Source organism: Saimiri boliviensis, chromosome 1 (genome assembly GCF_048565385.1).
Source record: "Saimiri boliviensis isolate mSaiBol1 chromosome 1, mSaiBol1.pri, whole genome shotgun sequence".
Classification (NCBI taxonomy): domain Eukaryota; kingdom Metazoa; phylum Chordata; class Mammalia; order Primates; family Cebidae; genus Saimiri; species Saimiri boliviensis.
In genome coordinates this window covers 169,186,271-169,206,524 of record NC_133449.1, presented here as the reverse complement: position 1 = coordinate 169,206,524, position 20,254 = coordinate 169,186,271, and the positions used below count along the sequence as shown (strand labels likewise).

Genomic DNA, 20,254 nt, shown 5'->3' with positions numbered 1-20,254 from the left:
TTTGACATCATGCTCTTCATTTAATTCCTGATTCTCCGCCCTTAAATCCTGATTCTCCGTCCTACCCATCACAACAGGACAAGGTGAAAGGCTGGGGCTGAAGGCCATGAGATCCATCTTGGGTGGGCCCTCTCCAGAGCACACCCTCTGCCGCCTCTGCTGCGAGTACGACCAGCTCCCCACCGCGCTGGAGCACACTAGCGTGGGCTTGCCCACTACACACGCGCCCTCAGTGGGCGGTGCTGAGAACCGCAGCACGGTGTACAGCACCAGCGTGAGCACCAGCAGGCTGGATACTGCGCAGATGGCGATGATCAGGTACACGTTGACATCCACCAGCGCCGCCTCCGGGCCCGTGGCGCTCACCGACGCCCGCGATGACGCCTTTGGAGCCTGGCCACCATCCACGAGCGACACTAGCACCGTGGCCGTGACTGTCAGCGCCGGCTTACCGTGATCCTTCACCAGTACCAGCAGGCGGTGGCGCGGAGAGTCCGACTCATCCAGGACACGAGTCGTGCTGATCTCGCCCGTGTACAGCCCCACGCGAAACGGGATGCGTGCGCTGCTTGCCGCTGGCTGTAGCTCATACGAAAGCCACGCATTGTAGCCGGAGTCAGCGTCCACTGCGCGCACCTTTGCCACCACGTGACCCGCACCCACCGACCGCGGCACCAGCTCGCTCACTGCGCCGCCGGTACCACCCACTCGAGGCGCCAGCAGCGCCGGCGCGTTATCGTTCTCGTCCAGCACGAACACCTGCAGCGTCACGTTGCTGCCCAGAGGCGGCACCCCCGCGTCGCGCGCGCTCACCTGGAACTGCAGCAGCTCCAGCTCCTCGTGGTCCAGCGGCTGCAGCGCGTACACCTTGCCGCTCTCCGCGTGCACCGACACGTAGCTCGACAGCGCGCGATCGCCCACCCGCCGCTCCACCAGCGAGTAGGACACCAGCGCGTTCTCCTGCGCGTCCGCGTCCCGCGCCGACACTGTGAAGATGTGGCAGCCCGGCGGGTTGTTCTCTTTCACGAACACCGTGTACTCGGGCTGCGCGAACACTGGCGCGTTGTCGTTCACGTCGGCCACCTCCACGGACACGCTGGCCGTGGCCCACAGCGAAGGGGAGCCCCCGTCCCGCGCGGTCACCACCAGCTCATAAATAGACACTGTCTCCCGGTCCAGGGCGCTGTCCAGCACCAACGAGTAGTAATTCTTGAAGGTGGACACCAGCTTGAAGGGGACGTGGGGTGTCAGGGAGCAGGTCACCTGCCCGTTGGCACCTGAATCGAGGTCGTTCACGCTTATTAGGGCGATGACAGTACCGAATTGAGCGTCTTCACGTACCGGCAAGGATAAGGAAGTCAATGCGATCTCAGGGATGTTATCGTTTTTATCCAAAACTCTCACTAAAACGGTGCAATGACCCGCCATGGGAGGGTGGCCTTTGTCTGTCGCGTCAATGCGAATTTTGTATAAATTTACTTGTTCAAAATCCAAATTACCCCGAATCACTATTTCTCCCGTATTTGGATCGATGCTAAACTGGTCAACAACCATGGTGGGAACAAGGCTATTAAAAGAGTATGAAATTGCCCCATTCGCTCCTTCATCCCGATCAGAAGCATTCAGTCTGATAACTGCCGTTCCGTTGTCTGAGTTTTCGAATATTCTTACTTCATATTCAGACTGTTCGAAAGTGGGAGCATTATCATTCACGTCCAGCACTGTGACCAGCAGCTGAACAGTGCCTGTGAGCTCGGGTTTGCCCCCATCTGTGGCTGTCAGAAATAAGTTGTGTGCAGGAGCGTCCTCTCTGTCCAAAGACTTCCTTAATATGAGCCCGATTTGTTTATTGTCATCACTGTTTATTTTCACATCTAGCCCGAAGTATTCGCTGAAACTGAGTTTATAGGTTAAGATAGAATTTGAGCCAACATCTGCATCTGACGCGCCCTCCAGTGGAAACAGAGAATCTGGCAGCCTAGATTCATAAATCAGCACTCTTTGTTCCTCTACCGGGAACAAGGGCGCGTTGTCGTTAATGTCTTTCACCTCCACGTCCACATGGAAAACCTGCAGCGGCCTGTCCACGATCACCTCCAGGTGGATGCTGCACTCCGCGCTCCGCCCGCACAGCTCCTCGCGGTCAATCCGAGAATTCACAAACAAAATGCCATTCTGCAGATTTACCTCCAGAAGGTCCCCGCGGTCTTTGGATGCCACCCGGAACAGGCGCGGTACCAGCTCCGCCAACTCCAGCCCCAGGTCCTGCGCGATGCGGCCAACGAAGGTGCCGTGTTTGGCCTCCTCGGAGACGGAGTAGTGGAGCTGACCGCTCCCCACCTTCCAAGCTGCGAGGAGCAGAAGCGGGAGGAGCAGACATTGTTTTCCCAATCTGTCGTCCGGAGTAAACACCATGTCAAATACCTCTTGTTTTATCTCCATTAGAAGATCTTTCGCATAAAGATAAAACACTGTATGTTCCCAAATTCATTAATCCATTTCTTCTGCGTCAGCCATTATTCAACAGTCAGGGAATGATGCAGTAATAGAAGAAATTTGAATGTTGGCTAGCTATAACTTCGTGGTAAACAGCGACATCATGCGGCTCCAAAAGGTAAGAAATTAATTCACATAGCAGCGCTATACTGTATATTTTTTTAAACTGTATCTTCTTTTCTCTACTTTTACAGAAAATCCTCCTCATGTTTTTGATTTGCACAGTGTTATCCCGACTTCTTTTATTAATTTAGAATAAGTGATTTAATTATTCACAGCTAACCAACTTTTCTACCAATATTTGCAACATTAGTATTAACCAGTTTAACAAATTTAAGTGTTAACAGAATTGCTCTTGGAAATCGGAAATGTGAACTATCCTACACACTTTGGTAGAAAAGAAACTTGTCCACATATGTATGTCATAGGACATGCTATTATATATTGCTCTGGGGGAAAATGTAACTTAAAATTATCAATTTTTGGTTGAATTTTTAAAGGCTTATAGATTATTGAAGTCCATGCTTCCTTTGTTCGATAAACATCAGATTCTCTTAAGGTTCTTTTGTGTAATGATGGAAGATAAAATTCTAGAGCATATTCTTTATCACATTTAATTTATATGCCCCTTACATTAGGACTCTTGCTTAAAATACTTTCTTTTCATAGACTTCGACACTTCAAATGGTACTGGAATTACTACCCATTGTCCTTTGCTGTTTTTGATTCTTCAGCTGTCCTTAAATGATCTCATTCTTTTCTCTCAACTTCAGCCCTGTCCTATATCCTTTCTTTTAACTGTTCTCATTTGCTTCCAAGTTTCAAACAAGACTTTTATTGAGGTATTTCCAAATCCATATCTTCATCCCTTCTTTCTATGTTTCTAGTTACCACTTTCACCTATACATGCTGACTCTCAGAAAACAATTTGTTAAATATCAAAGCATGACCAATTATTATTATTTTTAATGAATGAGAGGTTCTTATGTTGCCCAGGCCTCAAACACATAGTCTCGCCTCTTCAAGTGCCAGGACAACTGGCCTGAGCCACCATGGCTCCCAGCATGACCAATTATTAATAATCCCCAAATTCAAATTTTTAATTCATATTTTTAATGACATTAGCATTTCCCACAACATGTATATTACTTTTTAAATTACTTCTTTTCTTGGGCTTGCCTTATTCCGCATCTGCCTAAATCCATCTGTCTTTCACATACTATCATATTTATCTTTATGAGTACAGTTTTCATTGAATTTTACTAAACCTAGAAATTCTAAGACATTTGAGAAACTTCTAGTAACCTAATACATAATCACATATTAGGTGATCAATTTTCGAAAGTTCTTTTCAATTACTCTCCAATGTGACTCTTAATTTTCTGACAACATAGACCACTTGCCCTTCCTCTTTCCCAATACCGTCCGTGTTTGTTTTAGCTGGGTTTTAAAATTACATCTACATTTACCTGCAAAAATGTTATCCTCATATAAAAGTCAAGGCCAAATATCAAATCAGCCCCACCCTTAATTTATCCTTAATGTTATCCATTGGAAGTGATTAAACCCCTCCTTGAAAGGAGAAAATTAGGGTCACCAATAAGACTTTTCAATGACATGATCATCTTCACCTCCCTCCAAAATTCTGAAATACAGTAAAATGCATCACAGACGATTGTAACACAAAACCTTCACTTCTATGTGAAATTTTGTCTTAAAATAATTAACCTAGATCTATTTAGTATTCCTTATCACTGACTTTCTATTGCAGTTATTTTGGGCAAAGGGTTCAATTTCCTAACCAGTCACAACCCCTAAAACAAGGCGGTTCCTATAAAAAAAGATCAGCTGCGCAAAATACACAAAGACTTGATATATAAGGAGATCCATAGTTTCTATCTCAGAATAACCTAACTTGATTTTTAAAATGTTGACCATTGTTACCTATAGATTTACAGGGTGACAAGAACGGTTTCTCAATTTCTAGGACTTCCTCAAAGTAACTAAGGACGTGAGGAATATATAAATAGTATGATAGATGGGTACTTATAGAATTACATGCATATGAGAATAAAAGAGACAGGCAAAGCAATAGAAATAGGGAATTCACATTTTATCATGTGAAATGTCGACTATTTTTACCTGATAAACCCACAATTCCCCCCCAAACCCAGAGTAGAAAAATGGTTCTCATTATTTCAGATGGAGAGGACACTTTGTCTAGAGTATTCTCAAACATACAGCTTTAATAAACAACTCTTTGTAAGCAACAGACTCAAGAGGGGAGTTTGTATCATGGTATATTTATGTTTTTAATCTGAAAATGTAACAACAAGCAGTAAAATTTTTCAACCAAAATTTAGTAGAATTCGCACAACTGAGGGGGTTCACAAGTACTCCTCATCAATATAGTAATTTAGGACAGGCGCGGTGGCTCACACCTGTAATCCCAGCACTTTTGGAGGCTGAAGTGGGTGGATAACCTAAGATCAGGAGTTCAAGACCAACATGGTCAAACACAGTCTCTAGTAAATACAAAAAATTAGCCAGATGTGGAGGCTCGTGCCTGTAATCCCAGCTACTTAGGAGGATGAGGCAGGAGAATCACTTGAAAACAGGAGGCTGAGGTTGCGGTAAGCCGAGATTGCACCATTGCACTCCAGTTTGGGCAACAAGAGCAAAACTCCATCTCAAAATCATTTTATATATATATATATATTTTATAAATTGAAAAACATGCAAGTTTCAAGAACATTAAATCATTGCTCCACTAAATGTTAATGTTAAGATGAGGGAAAAATAAGCAATCATATATCTAAACAATGGAACACCATAGATCTAGATAAGAGAAAAATAAATCTACCTCAGTAATGATAACTCATGATCATCAAGATATATTAGCAAGTGAAAAAAGCAAGATTAAAAGTAATACTCATATGTTTTTTTAAAGGGGCAAGGAAGTTTATTTGTATATAAAAAATCTCTCTAGTAGCATACCCAAGAATGTTTTGGCTTCATGAAGAAGGTGAAAAGGACAATTTAACTGCATTCTTTTGCACTTCTAAAACAGTAAACTATGTATATGTGTTTCCTATTCAAAAAATGAAAACTCATTAAGTTTTTTAATTGCAATTATCAAATTCATCATGGGTATACAAGGTGAACTGCTTAGGCAAAGTTGAAATAAACCACATGCTGCAAAAATATAACCGAAAAAAGAAACTAAATTAGTTAAATAAAAATAGTTAATTTAAATTCAACAGAAACAAAAGGCAAAATTAGAAGAGTAGTGTTAAAATGCTTTTATAGACCCAGGTACTCTGGCTCAATTCTGTAATCTTAGTACTTTGGGAGGCTGAGATGGCAGGATGGCTTGAGACTGGGAGTTCAAGAACAGCCTGGGCAAAGTAGCAAGACCCCTATCTCTGGAAAAAAAAACAACAAAACTCTAGTTAACATGTGCATGTAGTCCAGCTAGCTACTTGGGAGGCTGAGACAGGAGGATTACTTGAGCCCAGAAGTTTCAGGCTTCAGTGAGCTACAGTCAGGCCACTGCTGTCTGAGCAACAAAAGGTCTCTAAAAAAATAATAAACTGAGACTTTGAGAATGACTCCAACTATGTCTTATAATTATTTTCCTACATATTTAGAGATTCAAAATTCAAATGCTAATATAAAATATAATTTTTAAAATAATATCACAGAAAGCTGATGAATCTGTTGCTCCAACAGAAAAGCCTCATAAAAGCATATAGTACACGAATTAGCACAATAATTATATACTACAATATTTATGTACTAAGGCATAATTTTTAAAAAACAAAAGAAAATGTGGGACTGTGATATTTAATATTTAAAAATTGGGAAGGAAAGTGGGATGTTAATATTAGAAAACTCACGTTTTCTGTAGAGGTGGGATCCTGAGGAAGGCTTGGACTGAAGGCCATGAGGTCAGTCTTGGGTGGGCCTTCCCCAGAGCACACCCTCTGCCTCCTCTGCTGCGAGTACGACCAGCTCCCCACCGCACTGGAGCACACTAGCGTGGGCTTGTCCCGTGTACACACGACCTCAGTGGGTGGCGCCGAGCACCGAAATGCGGTGTACAGCAGCAGCGTGAGTACCAGCAGGCTGGACACCGCGCAGATGGCGATGATCAGATACACGTTCACATCCACCAGCGCAGCCTCGGGACCCACAGCTCCCTCGGACGCCCGTGATGAGGCTTTCTGTGCCTGGCCACTTTCCACTAGCGACACCAGCACTGTTGCTGTGGCTGTCAGCGCAGGCTCTCCATGGTCCTTCACCAGCACCAGAAGGTGGTGGCGAGGTGCTTCGGTCTCATCCAGAGGGCGTGCTGTGCTGATCTCACCGGTGTACAGCCCCACGCGGAACGGAATCCGCGCACTGCCAGACGGGGGCTGCAGCTCATACGAAAGCCAAGCGTTATAGCCTGAGTCGGGGTCCACTGCGCGCACCTTCGCCACCACGTGGCCCGCACCCACTGACCGCGGTACCAGCTCGCTCACTACGCCGCCAATGCCACCCACCCGAGGCGCCAGCACTGCCGGCGCGTTATCGTTCTCGTCCAGCACGAACACCTGCAGCGTCACGTTGCTGCCCAGAGGCGGCACGCCCGCGTCGTGCGCGCTCACCTGGAACTGCAGCAGCTCCAGCTCCTCGTGGTCCAGCGGCTGCAGCGCGTACACCTTGCCGCTCTCCGCGTGCACCGACACGTAGCTCGACAGCGCGCGATCGCCCACCCGCCGCTCCACCAGCGAGTAGGACACCAGCGCGTTCTCCTGCGCGTCCGCGTCCTGCGCCGACACAGTGAAGATGTGGCAGCCCGGCGGGTTGTTCTCCTTCACGAACACCGTGTACTCGGGCTGCGCGAACTCCGGCGCATTGTCGTTCACGTCGGCCACCTCCACGGACACGCTGGCCGTGGCCCACAGCGAAGGCGAGCCTCCGTCCCGCGCGGTCACCACCAGCTCATAGGTCGACACGCTCTCGCGATCCAGGGCGCTGTCCAGCACCAATAAGTAGTAATTCTTGTAGGTGGACACCAGTTTGAAGGGCACGTGGGGCATTAGGGAGCAGGTCACCTGCCCGTTGGCACCTGAGTCACGGTCAGACACGGTGATAAGAGCAATGACCGTGCTGAGTGGAGCGTCCTCTTTGACAGGCAGGAAAAGGGAGGTTATGGCCATCTCTGGGGTATTATCATTCACATCCAGGAGTTTCACTACTACTTTACAGTGTCCTGTTAATGGAAATGCACTTTTATCCGTGGCATCAATATTAATTTCATATGAGTTACGGTCTTCATAATCCAGTTCCTCCTTAACTTTTATTTCACCGGTATTGGAATTAATTATAAATTTAGACTTTACATCGTCAAGAACAAGATTACTAAAGAAATACACTATTTCCTTATTGATGCCCTCATCTGCATCTGAGGCGTTCAGTTTAATAACTAATGTCCCACGTGGTGCATTTTCCAACAATCTGACATTATAAATTGATTTATCAAATTCCGGGGCGTTATCATTCGCATCCAATACGTTGATCAACAACTGAACTGTACCTGTTAGTTCAGGTTTTCCTCTATCAGTTGCAATCACTAATAAACGATGTTCTTGTGTTTCTTCTCTATCTAAAGACTTCCTCAAAACTAGCTCTAAAAAGTTCGTTTCTTCTTCATTCGTTTTAACATCTAAGTCAAAATACTCATTAGGATTTAACCTGTATCTCAATTGGGCATTTGCTCCGATATCCAAATCCGACGCGCCCTCTACCGGAAACCGCGATTCTGGCATTCTTGACTCTAAAATGAACAGTCTTTGTTCTTGTCTGGAGAACCTGGGCGGATTGTCATTAATGTCCTTCACTTCCACGTCCACATGGAAAACCTGCAGCGGCCTGTCCACGATCACCTCCAGGTGGATGCTGCACTCCGCGCTCCGCCCGCACAGCTCCTCGCGATCGATCCGAGAATTTACAAACAAAATGCCATTCTGCAGATTTACCTCCAGAAGGTCCCCGTGTGTCTTGGACGCCACCCGGAACAGGCGCGGCACCAGCTCCGCCAGCTCCAGCCCCAGGTCCTGCGCGATGCGGCCCACGAAGGTGCCGTGTTTTGCTTCCTCCGGGATCGAGTAATGGAGCTGGCCGCTCCCTGCCTTCCAGTAGGTGAGAAGCCAGAGCAGCAGGAGCGGGGATCCCAGACTTCCTCTCCGGGAATATAACATCGCAATCTCCTTCCAATTATCAGCTCTCTATCGCATCACCACACGATGTATTTTGTAAATTTAAATTCCCAATTAACTATATATTTTTTAGGTTCTCACCTTTTTGAGCTTCTTGGCAGAGCCAAATGGAAGGTCCTTTTCCTTTCTGTCTAAGGAAAATGTACTCACTGTATTCCTGTGAGGTTGGGAAGGGAGAAAAACTTTGCGGTGTCCAGCGACATCATGTGGATGAAAGGGTAAGTGTTTTACTTTGTTTTGCTTTATTTATACTCGTCAAATATTTCTCAAATAGTCTCACTTTCATAGACACGATTCTTATCATTCTTTAAATCACTTATCTCTAACCAAAATATATCATTAAAATCTATCTTAAAATGTGTCAATATAAATACATCATTAAAATATTACAGAAAAATACATCTAAATTCATGAAACCCAAATCCTTACTAAAGAAATTTGTATTGGTGTATTTTATATAGTGAGGAGTTTATATATTTTCAAACTGATAAAAACAACTTTTAAGAGTTAAAGTTTTGACTTCTCTCATCTGTATTTAAATATATATAATAAAATTTTTTTAGTTTTTCTGTAGTAGTCAATGGAATATTTGTATGCTATCTCCATGTTATTCATAAAACAAATTTTTATTCCAATTTTCAGTGTTCAGTAGTGACATTTTGTTGATGTTACTTTCAAAACAACTAAAACTATTTTAATGGCATTCTCACCTGAGTTTCTTCTTGGAAGTCTAATTTTCAAATCGGTGAAAACCTATTTCTTTATAACACCTATCTACTTTTTTTATTGACTCAAAAACTGTAATGGGGTATTTCAACTTTCTAGAAATCTTCAAATTAGAAGCATTTAGATAGCATTTCTTCAAGTTGCTATTACTGATAAAGCAGTTATTAAAAATTGTAAAAATCACAAATCTTTGCACTTACATGGCGAGTCAAAATCCTGTTAGCTATATGACATACTATTCCACAAAATGTTTATGTTCCAGTAAAAATAATTATATTGAAAAGAATAGCATTTTATTAACCAGGCTGCCTTTATATTGGTTTCATTACTTTTTAATCTCCCAATTGTTTACTGGATGGTATCATTTGAATGCAACCTAGTAAATACAGTGAACTTCACTTAATAAATACGGGCGAAAGTAAATATGCCAAGTTTTCTATTGAAGAAATAGCTAACATTTTGCTTGTATATATACTCCATAAAATTACTTAAATATTACAAAATATCTCTTACCTGTGAAGACAAGAGAGACCAAGAGATCAACAATTCCATTGCTTCATACTTTTACATTTAAAATATAACTTGATAAGAAAAAAATTGCCAGAAAATTCAAAGTCAGTGGAAATTCACTTGATTTCTGGAGTTCTAAGTTGTAAAGAAATAAGATATTGTCATAGAATTGCTTCTGATACAATCTTTAAAGGTGTATTGACCATTTCCCTTATAAGATTTTTACTATCTCTACTATCATGGCTTTGCACCAATATTTGGATCACTGAAACTAGACTATTTGCCCATTTCCAAGTCTATTTCCAATAGACTATTTCCAAGACTATTTGCCTAATAGATTTCATGCTAATTTTTAAATATTTTAATACACAATGGTAAAAACATCAAGAAAATATAATATTTAGAAAATAGCATTAGCTGATGTTAGCCACTTTCTATTATATCACAGTAAATAATGTAAAACTATGAAACTATGGCATCAATTATAAAATTTTATGCAAAATGCACAAAGATAGCCTTTAAAAAAAGTAAATACTAAGTATTTAAAAGTCAAATTAACAGTGTAATATTAAGAATGTGTGCAATGTAATCTGCAAAGTATTATAATACTGAGGGTTTTTTTTTGTTTTGTTTTGTTTTTTGAGACAGAGTCCCACTCGGATGCGCAGGCTGGAGTGCAGTGGCTCAGTCTCAGCTCACTGCAATCTCCACCTCCCGGGTTCAAGCAATTCTCCTGCCTCAGCCTTCCGAGTAGCTGGGATTACAGGTGTGTTACACCAGCCCGGCTAAGTTTTGTATTTTTAGTACAGACAGGGTTTCACCATGTTGGTCAGGCTGATCTCAAACTCCTGATCTCGTGATCTGCCTGCCTCGGCCTCCCAGAGTACTGGGATTACAGGCATGAGCCATCGTGTCCAGACCTAAATACTGAATATTTTAAAAGAGATACTCAATGGAGAAAAAGTCATTAACAAAATCAGTTCACATGGCCCTCTCAGTCTGGAAAAAATATCTCATATAATTATACGGATATTTTGGGAGAAAACAAAACTTGACATTTGATTCATCTTGACATCTGTTAAATTATATTTACTTTTTAAATTATCACTTGTATTTGTCTTACAGTGATCAACTCTTATTTTAAATACTCCTTTCTCAATAACTATAGATCAACCTGAATTCCACGGGAGACTCCACAGGAAAATAACATTTTCTAAAATCTTCTTCCAAGTCATTTTTTTCAGTCAAATATTATAGATTATTTTTGATCCAGTTAATCTCTCCTTTAGATATTTCAGTCATGTTTAAGCACCATTGTGTAAATAGAACTTCTTCCCTGAGAAAAAAATTTAGATTTAAAACTGTGTAGTGTTTTAAAGTGTCTCCATTTAATTCACTAAAAACCTTTAGAAATACAGTAACAGGCCGGGCGCGGTGGCTCAAGCCTGTAATCCCAGCACTTTGGGAGGCCGAAGCGGGTGGATCACAAGGTCAAGAGATCGAGACCATTCTGGTCAACGTGGTGAAACCCCGTCTCTACTAAAAATACAAAAAAATTAGCTGGCCATGGTGGTGCGTGCCTGTAATCCCAGCTACTCAGGAGGCTGAGGCAGGAGAATTGCCTGAACCCAGGAGGCGGAGGTTGCGGTGAGCTGAGATTGTGCCATTGCACTCCAGCCTGGGTAACAAGAGCGAAACTCCGTCTCAAAAAAATAAAAAAATAAAAAAATAAAGAAATACAGTAACATTATAAAATGTAACCTTCATAAGGATATAAATATCTTTTATGCTTCACAAAACCCAGAATAAAATTTTAATAAGCTATAATCTTTATTCATGTATCTGTAGAAATTATATAGACATGCCAGATCGCAAAGAAGAGGTAATGTTGAAGCAATTGTATACAAATGTATAATAATTTATGCACATGTCACTTGATCCTTCAAAAATTAATTCTATAGGAAAATTAATTCTACTATAAGGATAGTAAGAAAGGATACCACGTACATATAACACACATCTTAGCATGGACTGTATAATGATTCACAGAGAAAGGTATAACTGCCTTATAAAGGACTGTGCTAATATATCCATATTATATATCTTCTTTGGATAGAAAATATGAGAAGAGTTCTAGCATATCTCTGAGACAGTGAAAAATTAAATTAATCATTTTTATGCGATTAGATTGCATTGATTAATGTCAAATGATCTCACTTAGTGGAAAGGGACAGTGAAGCCAAATTCAAGAGATGTAATCTCAGGGATCTTTTTTTATGCCTCTAGCTATAGTTGATTTTATATACAACTGGCTGACGAAGAGTCTCACTCTCACCCAGGCTGGAGTGCAGTGGTACAACCAAGGTTCACTGCAGCCTCAGGCTCAAGTTATCATCCAACTTCAGCCTCCCAAGTAGCTGGGACCACAGGTGTGCACCACCAATCTAGCTTTTTTTTTTTATTTAATTTTTTTGTAAAGATGGAGTTTCCCGATAATGTTCAGGTTTATCTTGAAATCCTGGGTTCAAGTAATCCTCCCATCATGGCCCACAAAAGTGGTGGGATTACAGGCATGAGCCACCAGACCTAGCTTGATTCGTCATTAAATGGAGAAAAATGATAATCTCTCAGGTTATATCTAATTTTAAAATCCAAGATCAAGTGATTGAAAATTTGGTGGGAGGAAAGTTTCTTTTAAAATCAGCCAGTACCCAAGTTAGAAATCTATTTTTAAAAAGAAAAATAAAATTCTAAAACTGAAAAGTGCCATGATCGAAGTTAATAATTCAATTGATGATTTTGACAGTGGCCTGAAATAACAAGATAAAATTCCTAAAGTAAAAGATGGGTCAGAATAAAATACAAACAATGAAACAAAGAAAAAAAGTGATTTTAAAACAGAAATGCCATATAAAAGGCAAGGGATATAGTGAAAAGATTTAACATACATGTACTTATAGTCACAGAAGAATAGGAGAGAAAATATGAAGTAGCAGTAGTATTTGAAGGCATACTGCTAAATCTTCTCTTAAACTGATAAAATATATCAACCCACAGATATAAGAAGCTTTGAAAACTGCAAGCCAGATTAAAATCAAACCAAACTAATACTGGGCATATAATAATAAAGCTGTTAAAAATAAAAATTTAAAAAAAAAACAGAGAAAGTATAGAGTTTCTAGAGAGAAAAAAAAGACATACTAATTGAACAATTAACTTGACAACCATCATCTCAAAAGAAGACCATGGAATGTCATCTTAAAAGTGCTGGCAAAAGTAACTTCCATTCAATACCCAAAACTATTTCTCAAAAGTGATAGTAAAATTAAGACATTTCCATATATATATAAACTTAAAGGTTTCTTTACCAGCAGGCCACTCTAAAGGAAATATTAATTTCTTCACAAGGAAAATGATTCCAGAAAGAAATGTAAATGGGTGTTAACTGTATTAACAATAGGTATTAACAAAACAATGATAATAATGTATCGTGTGTCTAGAATATATAAATAATTGAAAGGCATATCAGTAAAAAAAAAAAGGAGAGTACAAGTAAATGGTGTAATTATTCAAGGTCTTAGCATTGTCTGGAAGTAGTAAAAGTATTGATTTAATTGAAATAATAAGTCAAGGATGTGTGTTATAATCAGTAAAAGAGGAAATCGATAAAATAATTTGTAAAAGCATATATAACCTAAAACAATATCAGAGGTAGTGACATCAGCAAGATGCTGTTACAGGAATTCCCAGACCCTCCACAGATATACCAACTCAACAACAATAAAAGGACCAACTCCATGGTGATAAATCCAGAAACCAGTTAAGAGGATCCTGTGCTTCAAGCGGTATACAACTAGCTGTATCAGAGCTGACAGGAAAATCTAGGGCACTTTCCCTATAGTCCTATGCAGCAACACAGTCCCATTCAACAGGAGGAAACTCCCAGCTCCTGGTTTCTCCCTGAGAAGGCAAAGAGAAAGTAAAGCATGTGTTCAATGTTCTGATTTTTCAGGGGGGCTGTCTTGCATGTCTCAGAGCATTGATGAAACCTGGCATATTCTAGATTCCTGAGGACAGTTGAGGGTAGTAAAGAGCTGGGTGGTGGGCTGCTGCTCCTCAGGACCTGTGACACAGCACACAGAGCACAACTCAGCTCAGCAATCTCTCCATCATGAAGGAAAGACAAGAGTGGAACATGCAACCAAAGTTTCTGATTTTTAGTGGGCAGTCCAAGGGACTAGTTTCTGTCTCACCTAACTCAAGGCACTGATAGGAGTCAGCAGAATCTATAACTGAGGGCTTCTCAGAACCTAAAAGAGCTGAGTGAATACTGCTGCTCTAGAAGGCCTGCAGTACAGGACACAGATACTACAAAGGGCAAAAGATTAGAACTCCTAAAAAAAAACTGGCAGATCCCTCTAATTAGGAATTATAAACACAAGTCCATAGAATATTCATCCACAGAAAAGGTTTGAGAGGTCCCCAGAATCTCTAGCCAGGCCAGGCTGATTAGTAAAGATATTTCCATGTACCAAATCCAGGCCATAAAGACTGAGAGAGGTAGCTGGGGTGTTTTGTGTATTTTGTTTTTAATGTATAGGTATTAACACAAAGTAAAAAGAAATATTAGGAAACAGGAAACATAGCCCAATCAACACACGCACACACAAACACACACACACACATCTCCAAAAACAAAACCTAAAGAAATAGAGCTATGTGAATTACTTGACAAAGTATTCAAAATAATTGTCATAAAGTGAATTCAGGAAAATGATACATAAGCAGAATAAGAATTTCGGCAGACAGAAAATATTTAAAAGAACTAGCAGGAAATTTTGGAAGTGAAGAATACAATAATTGAACTAAAAATTTTACAGACATGTTCAACAGCACACTTAATCAAGTGGAAGAATGAATCAGTGAACTCAAGGACACATAATTTGAAATTATCCAGACAGAGTAGCAACAAGAACAATAAATGAAAGAGAGTAAAGAAAGCCTAAGAGATTGATGAGACATCCTCAAGTGGGCTGCTCTACTCATTATGAAGTTTCAAAAAATGAGGCAGAGAGAGAAAATGACAGAGAGCTTATTTTTTAAAATTACACCTGGAAACTTCCCAAATACGAAGAAGGAAATGGACATCAAGATTCAAGAAACATTAAGAATGTGGAAAGCAGCACACAAAAAAATGATTCATAATATACAAGAGAACACCCCTAAGTCTACCAGTAGATTTCTCAGTAGAACGTTGCTAGCCAGAAGGAAATGAGATGTTATACTGAAATTGCTAAAAAGAAAAAGAACTGCCAAACAAGAATACCAAATACACCAAAGTTTTTCTTCAAAAATGAAAAAGATAAAGATCTTCCCAGTTAAACAAAAGCTGAAGGTGATCACAATTAGACCTGCCTTATAAGAAATGTTAAAAGGAAGTCTTTCAAGTTAAAACTAAGGGATGCTAAACAGAAATACACAGGTATATTAAAGTATAAAGCTCACTAGTAAAGACAAATATATAGACAAAAGCAGAATATTATAATACTGTAGTGGTGGTACAAAAGTCACTTTAAAATCTGATATTTTAAAATCTGGTTAAAAGTACAGAAAAACTAACTATAAAAGAATGTTAATGTATATACAATATAAAAAGATGTATTTTGTGACATCAATAACATAAAATGTGGGTGGGGAGAAGTAAAAGTAATGAGTTTTGTTTTGTAGTTAAAGTAAAAATGCTATCAGTTTAAAATAGATTTTTGTAAGAGTTTTAAAATTTAAGCCCCATGGTAACCACAAAGAAAATACCTACGGAAGATATACAAAAGAAAACAGGAAAGGAACAAAAACATAGCATTACAAATATCAATAAAACACAAAGGAAGACAGTAAGAGAAGGAGAGAGGAGCAAAAAGTCTACAAGCCAGACAAAAAACAATTAACAAAGTGGCAACAATATGTCATGCTCTATCAATAATTACTTTAAATAAAAATGGAATAAACTCCCCCAATCAAAAGATACAAAGTGGCTGAATTGATTTTTTAAGATCCAATTATATGCTGACTGTAAAAGATTCACTTTAGACTTAAAGACATAAATAAGATGAAAGTTAAAGGATATTTTTTTAAATTCATGCAAATTATAACCAAAAGAGTATAAATGCGAAAATGGATTCATCAGGCAAAATAGTCTTTAAGTCAAAAAGTGTCATAAGAGACAAAGAAGGACATTATATAATGAAAAAGGGTCAATTCACCAGAAAGATATAACAATTATAAATATATATGCACCCAACATTAAAACACCTAAATAAATGAGGCAAACATTCACAGAAATGGAGAAATAGATAGCAACACAATACAGTCAAGTGTTGTATAACAACATTTCAACCAATGACAGACCACATGTACAAGTGTAGTCCCATAGGTTATAATCGAGCTGAAAAATTCCTATCACCTAGTGATGATGTGGCAGTCATAATGTAGCACACTACTCACATATTTGTGGTGATGTTGGTGCAAACAAACCTAGTGCACTGCCAGTCATATAAAAGTACAAGATAGCACATGCAATTATGGACAGTAATGTACAGTGTTTAATACTTGATACAGATAATAAACGTTACTGCTTTATGTACTTACTATAGCATACTTTTTAATGGTATTTTACAGTGTACTCTTTCTACTTATAAGAAAAATGTCAACTAAAAAAAAGTTAACCATAAAACAGCCTCAGGCAAGTCTTTTGGGAGGTATTCCAGAAGACATTGTTATCATAGGCGATGATACCATTATATGTGTAATTGCCCTAGAAGACCTTCCAGTGGGACAAGATATGGAGGTAGAAGACAGTGATATTGATGATCCTGACCCAATATAGTCCTAGGCTAGTATGGGTGTTTGTATCTTCATTTTTAACAACAACAACAAAAAAAACACTAAGTAAAAGTAAAAAAATAAACATTTTAAAAGTCAGAAAAGCTTGGATATAAAGATAAAATATTTTTGTAGAGCTGTACAATGTGTTTGCGTTCCAAGCTAAGTGTTATGACAAAAGAGTCAAAAGTTTTAAAAATTAACAGTTTATAAAGTAAAAAAGTTACAGTAAGCTAAGGTTAATTTATTATTGAAGAAAGAAAAATAAATTGAGACAGAGTCTCACTCTGTTGCTCAGGCTGGGGTGCAGTGGCACAACCGTGGCTCACTGTAGCCTTGACATCCTCAACTCAAGGATCCTCCCAACGCCCAAGTAGCTAGAACTGCAGGTGTATGTATCCACACCTAGCTAATTTTTTAAAATTATTTTGTAGAGACAGGGTCTCACTGTGTTGCTGAGGCTGGTCTTGAACTCCTGGGCTCAAGTGATCTTCCCTTCTCAGCCTCCCAATGTGCTGGGATTATAGGCATGAGCCATCATTCCCAGATTGTAAAAGGATTTTTAATATAAATTTAGGATATCTTAAATGTATAGTGTTTTAAAGTCTACATTAGTGTACAGTAATGTCCTGGGCCTTCACATTCATTCACCATTCACTCATTGACTTACCCAGAGAAATTTCTAGTCCTGCAACCTCCATGCACAGGATAAGTACCCTATCCAGGTGCACCATTTAAAAAATCTATACAGTGTTCTTACTGTACCTTTTAAATGGTCAGATATATTTAGGTATATAAATACTCACCAGGTCGGGTGCGGTGGCTCACGCCTGTAATCCTAGCACTTTGGGAGGCCAAGGTGGGTGGATCACCTAAGGTCAGGAGTTCAAGACCAGCCTGGCCATCATGGTGAAACCCCATCTTAAAAAAAAAAAAAAGTGAAAAAAAAATAAAAAATAAATACTCAACAATGTGTTACAATTGCCTATAGTATTCAGTACGGTTAACATATGTACAGGTTTGTGGCCTAGAAGCAATAGATCATACAGCCTAGGTCTGTAGTAGGCTATACCATCTAGATTTCTGTAAATATGCAAGTACACTCTCATGTTTGCACAGTGATGAAAACACCTAATGATATAATTCTCGGAATGTATCTCCATCATTAAGTGATAAGATTGTAGTAGAAGTTTTCGGTACCCTACTTTCAATAAGGAATAGAACATTCAGACGGAAAATCAGTAAGGAAGCAGAGGACTTGAACAACACTATAGATGAAATGGAACTGACAGACAAATACAGAAAATTCCACCCAACAGCAGCAGAATCTACATTCTTCTCAAGCATACTCAGAGCATTTTCCAGGATAGGTCACATGTCAGGTCACAAAACAAGTCTTAATAAATTCAAGAAGGTCGAAATCTTACTAAATATCTTTTCTGACCACAGTGCAATAAAACTAGAAACCAATAGTAAAATTAAAACTGGAAAATCTGCAAATATGTAGAAATTACACAACAGAATTTTGAATGACTGGTGGGTCAAAGGGGAAATCAAAAGATAAATTAGGAAATATGTTAAGATACCTGAAAATGAAAACACAACATACAAAACTTACGGAATACAATAAAAGCAATACTAAGAAGGAAGATTAAGCTGGGTAAGCTCAGTAGCTAACACCTGTAATCCCAGTGCTTTGGGAAGCCATCGCACAAAGAATACCTGCAGGGAGCTATGACTGAGCCTCTGTATTCCAGCCTGGGCAACATAGCGAGACTTTGTCTCTTAAAAATGAAAAATGCCTACGCTAAAAATGAAGAAAGAAGAAAGATCTCAAATAAACAACTCAACTTTACAACTCAAGGAACCAGGAAAAAAGGACAAATGAGGAAACTCAAAGCAAGGGAGGAAATCTTTTTTTTTTTTTTTTGAGACGGAGTTTCACTCTTGTTACCCAGGCTGGAGTGCAATGGCACGATCTCGGCTCACCGCAACCTCCACCTCCTGGGTTCAGGCAATTCTCCTGCCTCAGCCTCCTGAGTAGCTGGGATTACAGGCACGTGCCACCATGCCCAGCTAATTTTTTATATTTTTAGTAGAGACGGGGTTTCACCATGTTGACCAGGATGGTCTCGATCTCTTGACCTCGTGATCCACCCGCCTTAGCCTCCCAAAGTGCTGGAATTACAGGCTTGAGCCACCGCGCCTGGCCGGGAGGAAATCTTATAATAAACATTAGAGCAAAAATAAGTGAAATAAAAAGTTTAAAATAATTTATTTAACTTAGTTGACTTTTCAAAAAAACAACAAAGTTGACAAGTCCTTAGCTAAATTAGGAAAAAAAGAGAGACTAGGAATCAGAAACAAAGGAGGTGACGTTACAACTAATGCCATAATTATAACAGGCAACTATAATTATTTACCAACAAATTAAATAACCTAGAAGAAACTGATTAATTCTTAGAAACATACAAACTACCAAGACTAAATCATGAAGCAATGAAAAAGCTGACCAAAACTAAAACTAGCAAGGAGATTGAATCAGTAATCCAAACCTCCTAACAACAACAATTTAAAAAGCCCAAGACCAGGTGTCTTTCCTAGAGAATTCTACCAAAATTTATAGAATAATCAATGCCAATTGTTCTCAAATTCTTCCAAAAAAAAAAAAATCAAGGAGAGGGAACACTTCCAACTCATTTTAAAACTCTAACAAAAAGAAGGTAGTAAAAAATAAATCTTAATCTCTGTCTCCCAGCAATAAGAATATGTATATTCTAAATGGATTGTAGATGTAATGTAAACAATGAAATAAAAGATACCACAGAAAATTATCTTTATGACATAGAATCAGAAGCAAAAATTAATAAATTGAGTTTAATAAAAATTAAGACTTTCTATTCACCAAAAGACAAAAAAAAAAAAAAAAAAGTTAAAAACAAGCCATGAGGTTGAAAACTCAAAATATAAGATTTTTTAAGTAATAAGAAAAACACACGATAAAGGAATAAATAAAGTTTCATGGAAGCTAAAAATAAGAGAAAAAAGAAAAACAAAAGAATAGAGAAATAGAAGATTTGAACAGCTATTGCACAAAATAAGATATAAAAATGGCCAAAAATAAAATAGAAAGTTACTAAATCTCATTTAAACGTGAAATAATTTTAAAATGAGATAACACAACTCACCGAGTAAAATGACTAACATTAAAATAATCTGGCAAATGTAGAGATGACGTGGAGCAGCAGAAAGCCTCATATACTACTGGGAATGCGAACAGGTGAAAACATCTTGGAAAATTGGTTGGTGTTAGCTACTAAAGACAAAGATCCACATATATTCTGTGACCCACAAACACAACTCTTAGGCAAAAAGGA

At 39.3% G+C, this 20,254-nt stretch overlaps 1 protein-coding gene across 5 annotated transcripts in view; it reads right to left on the bottom strand.

The window, feature by feature from the left end:
- The window catches only part of LOC120360103 (protocadherin alpha-C2), a 196,793-nt gene that overhangs the window by 150,620 nt on the left and 25,919 nt on the right, over window positions 1-20,254 (bottom strand). Inside the window, exon 1 of one of the 5 annotated variants that reach the window (XM_074380585.1) lies at window positions 6,396-9,193. The exons of 3 other annotated variants lie outside the window; for them this stretch is intronic. In XM_074380585.1, the coding sequence (XP_074236686.1) occupies window positions 6,396-8,744 (2,349 nt within the window). In that variant the 5' untranslated portion in view covers window positions 8,745-9,193. Of the gene's footprint in view, window positions 6,365-6,395; window positions 9,194-20,254 lie in introns of those variants that run through there. One more of the 5 variants, XM_074380531.1, reaches the window with a different exon arrangement.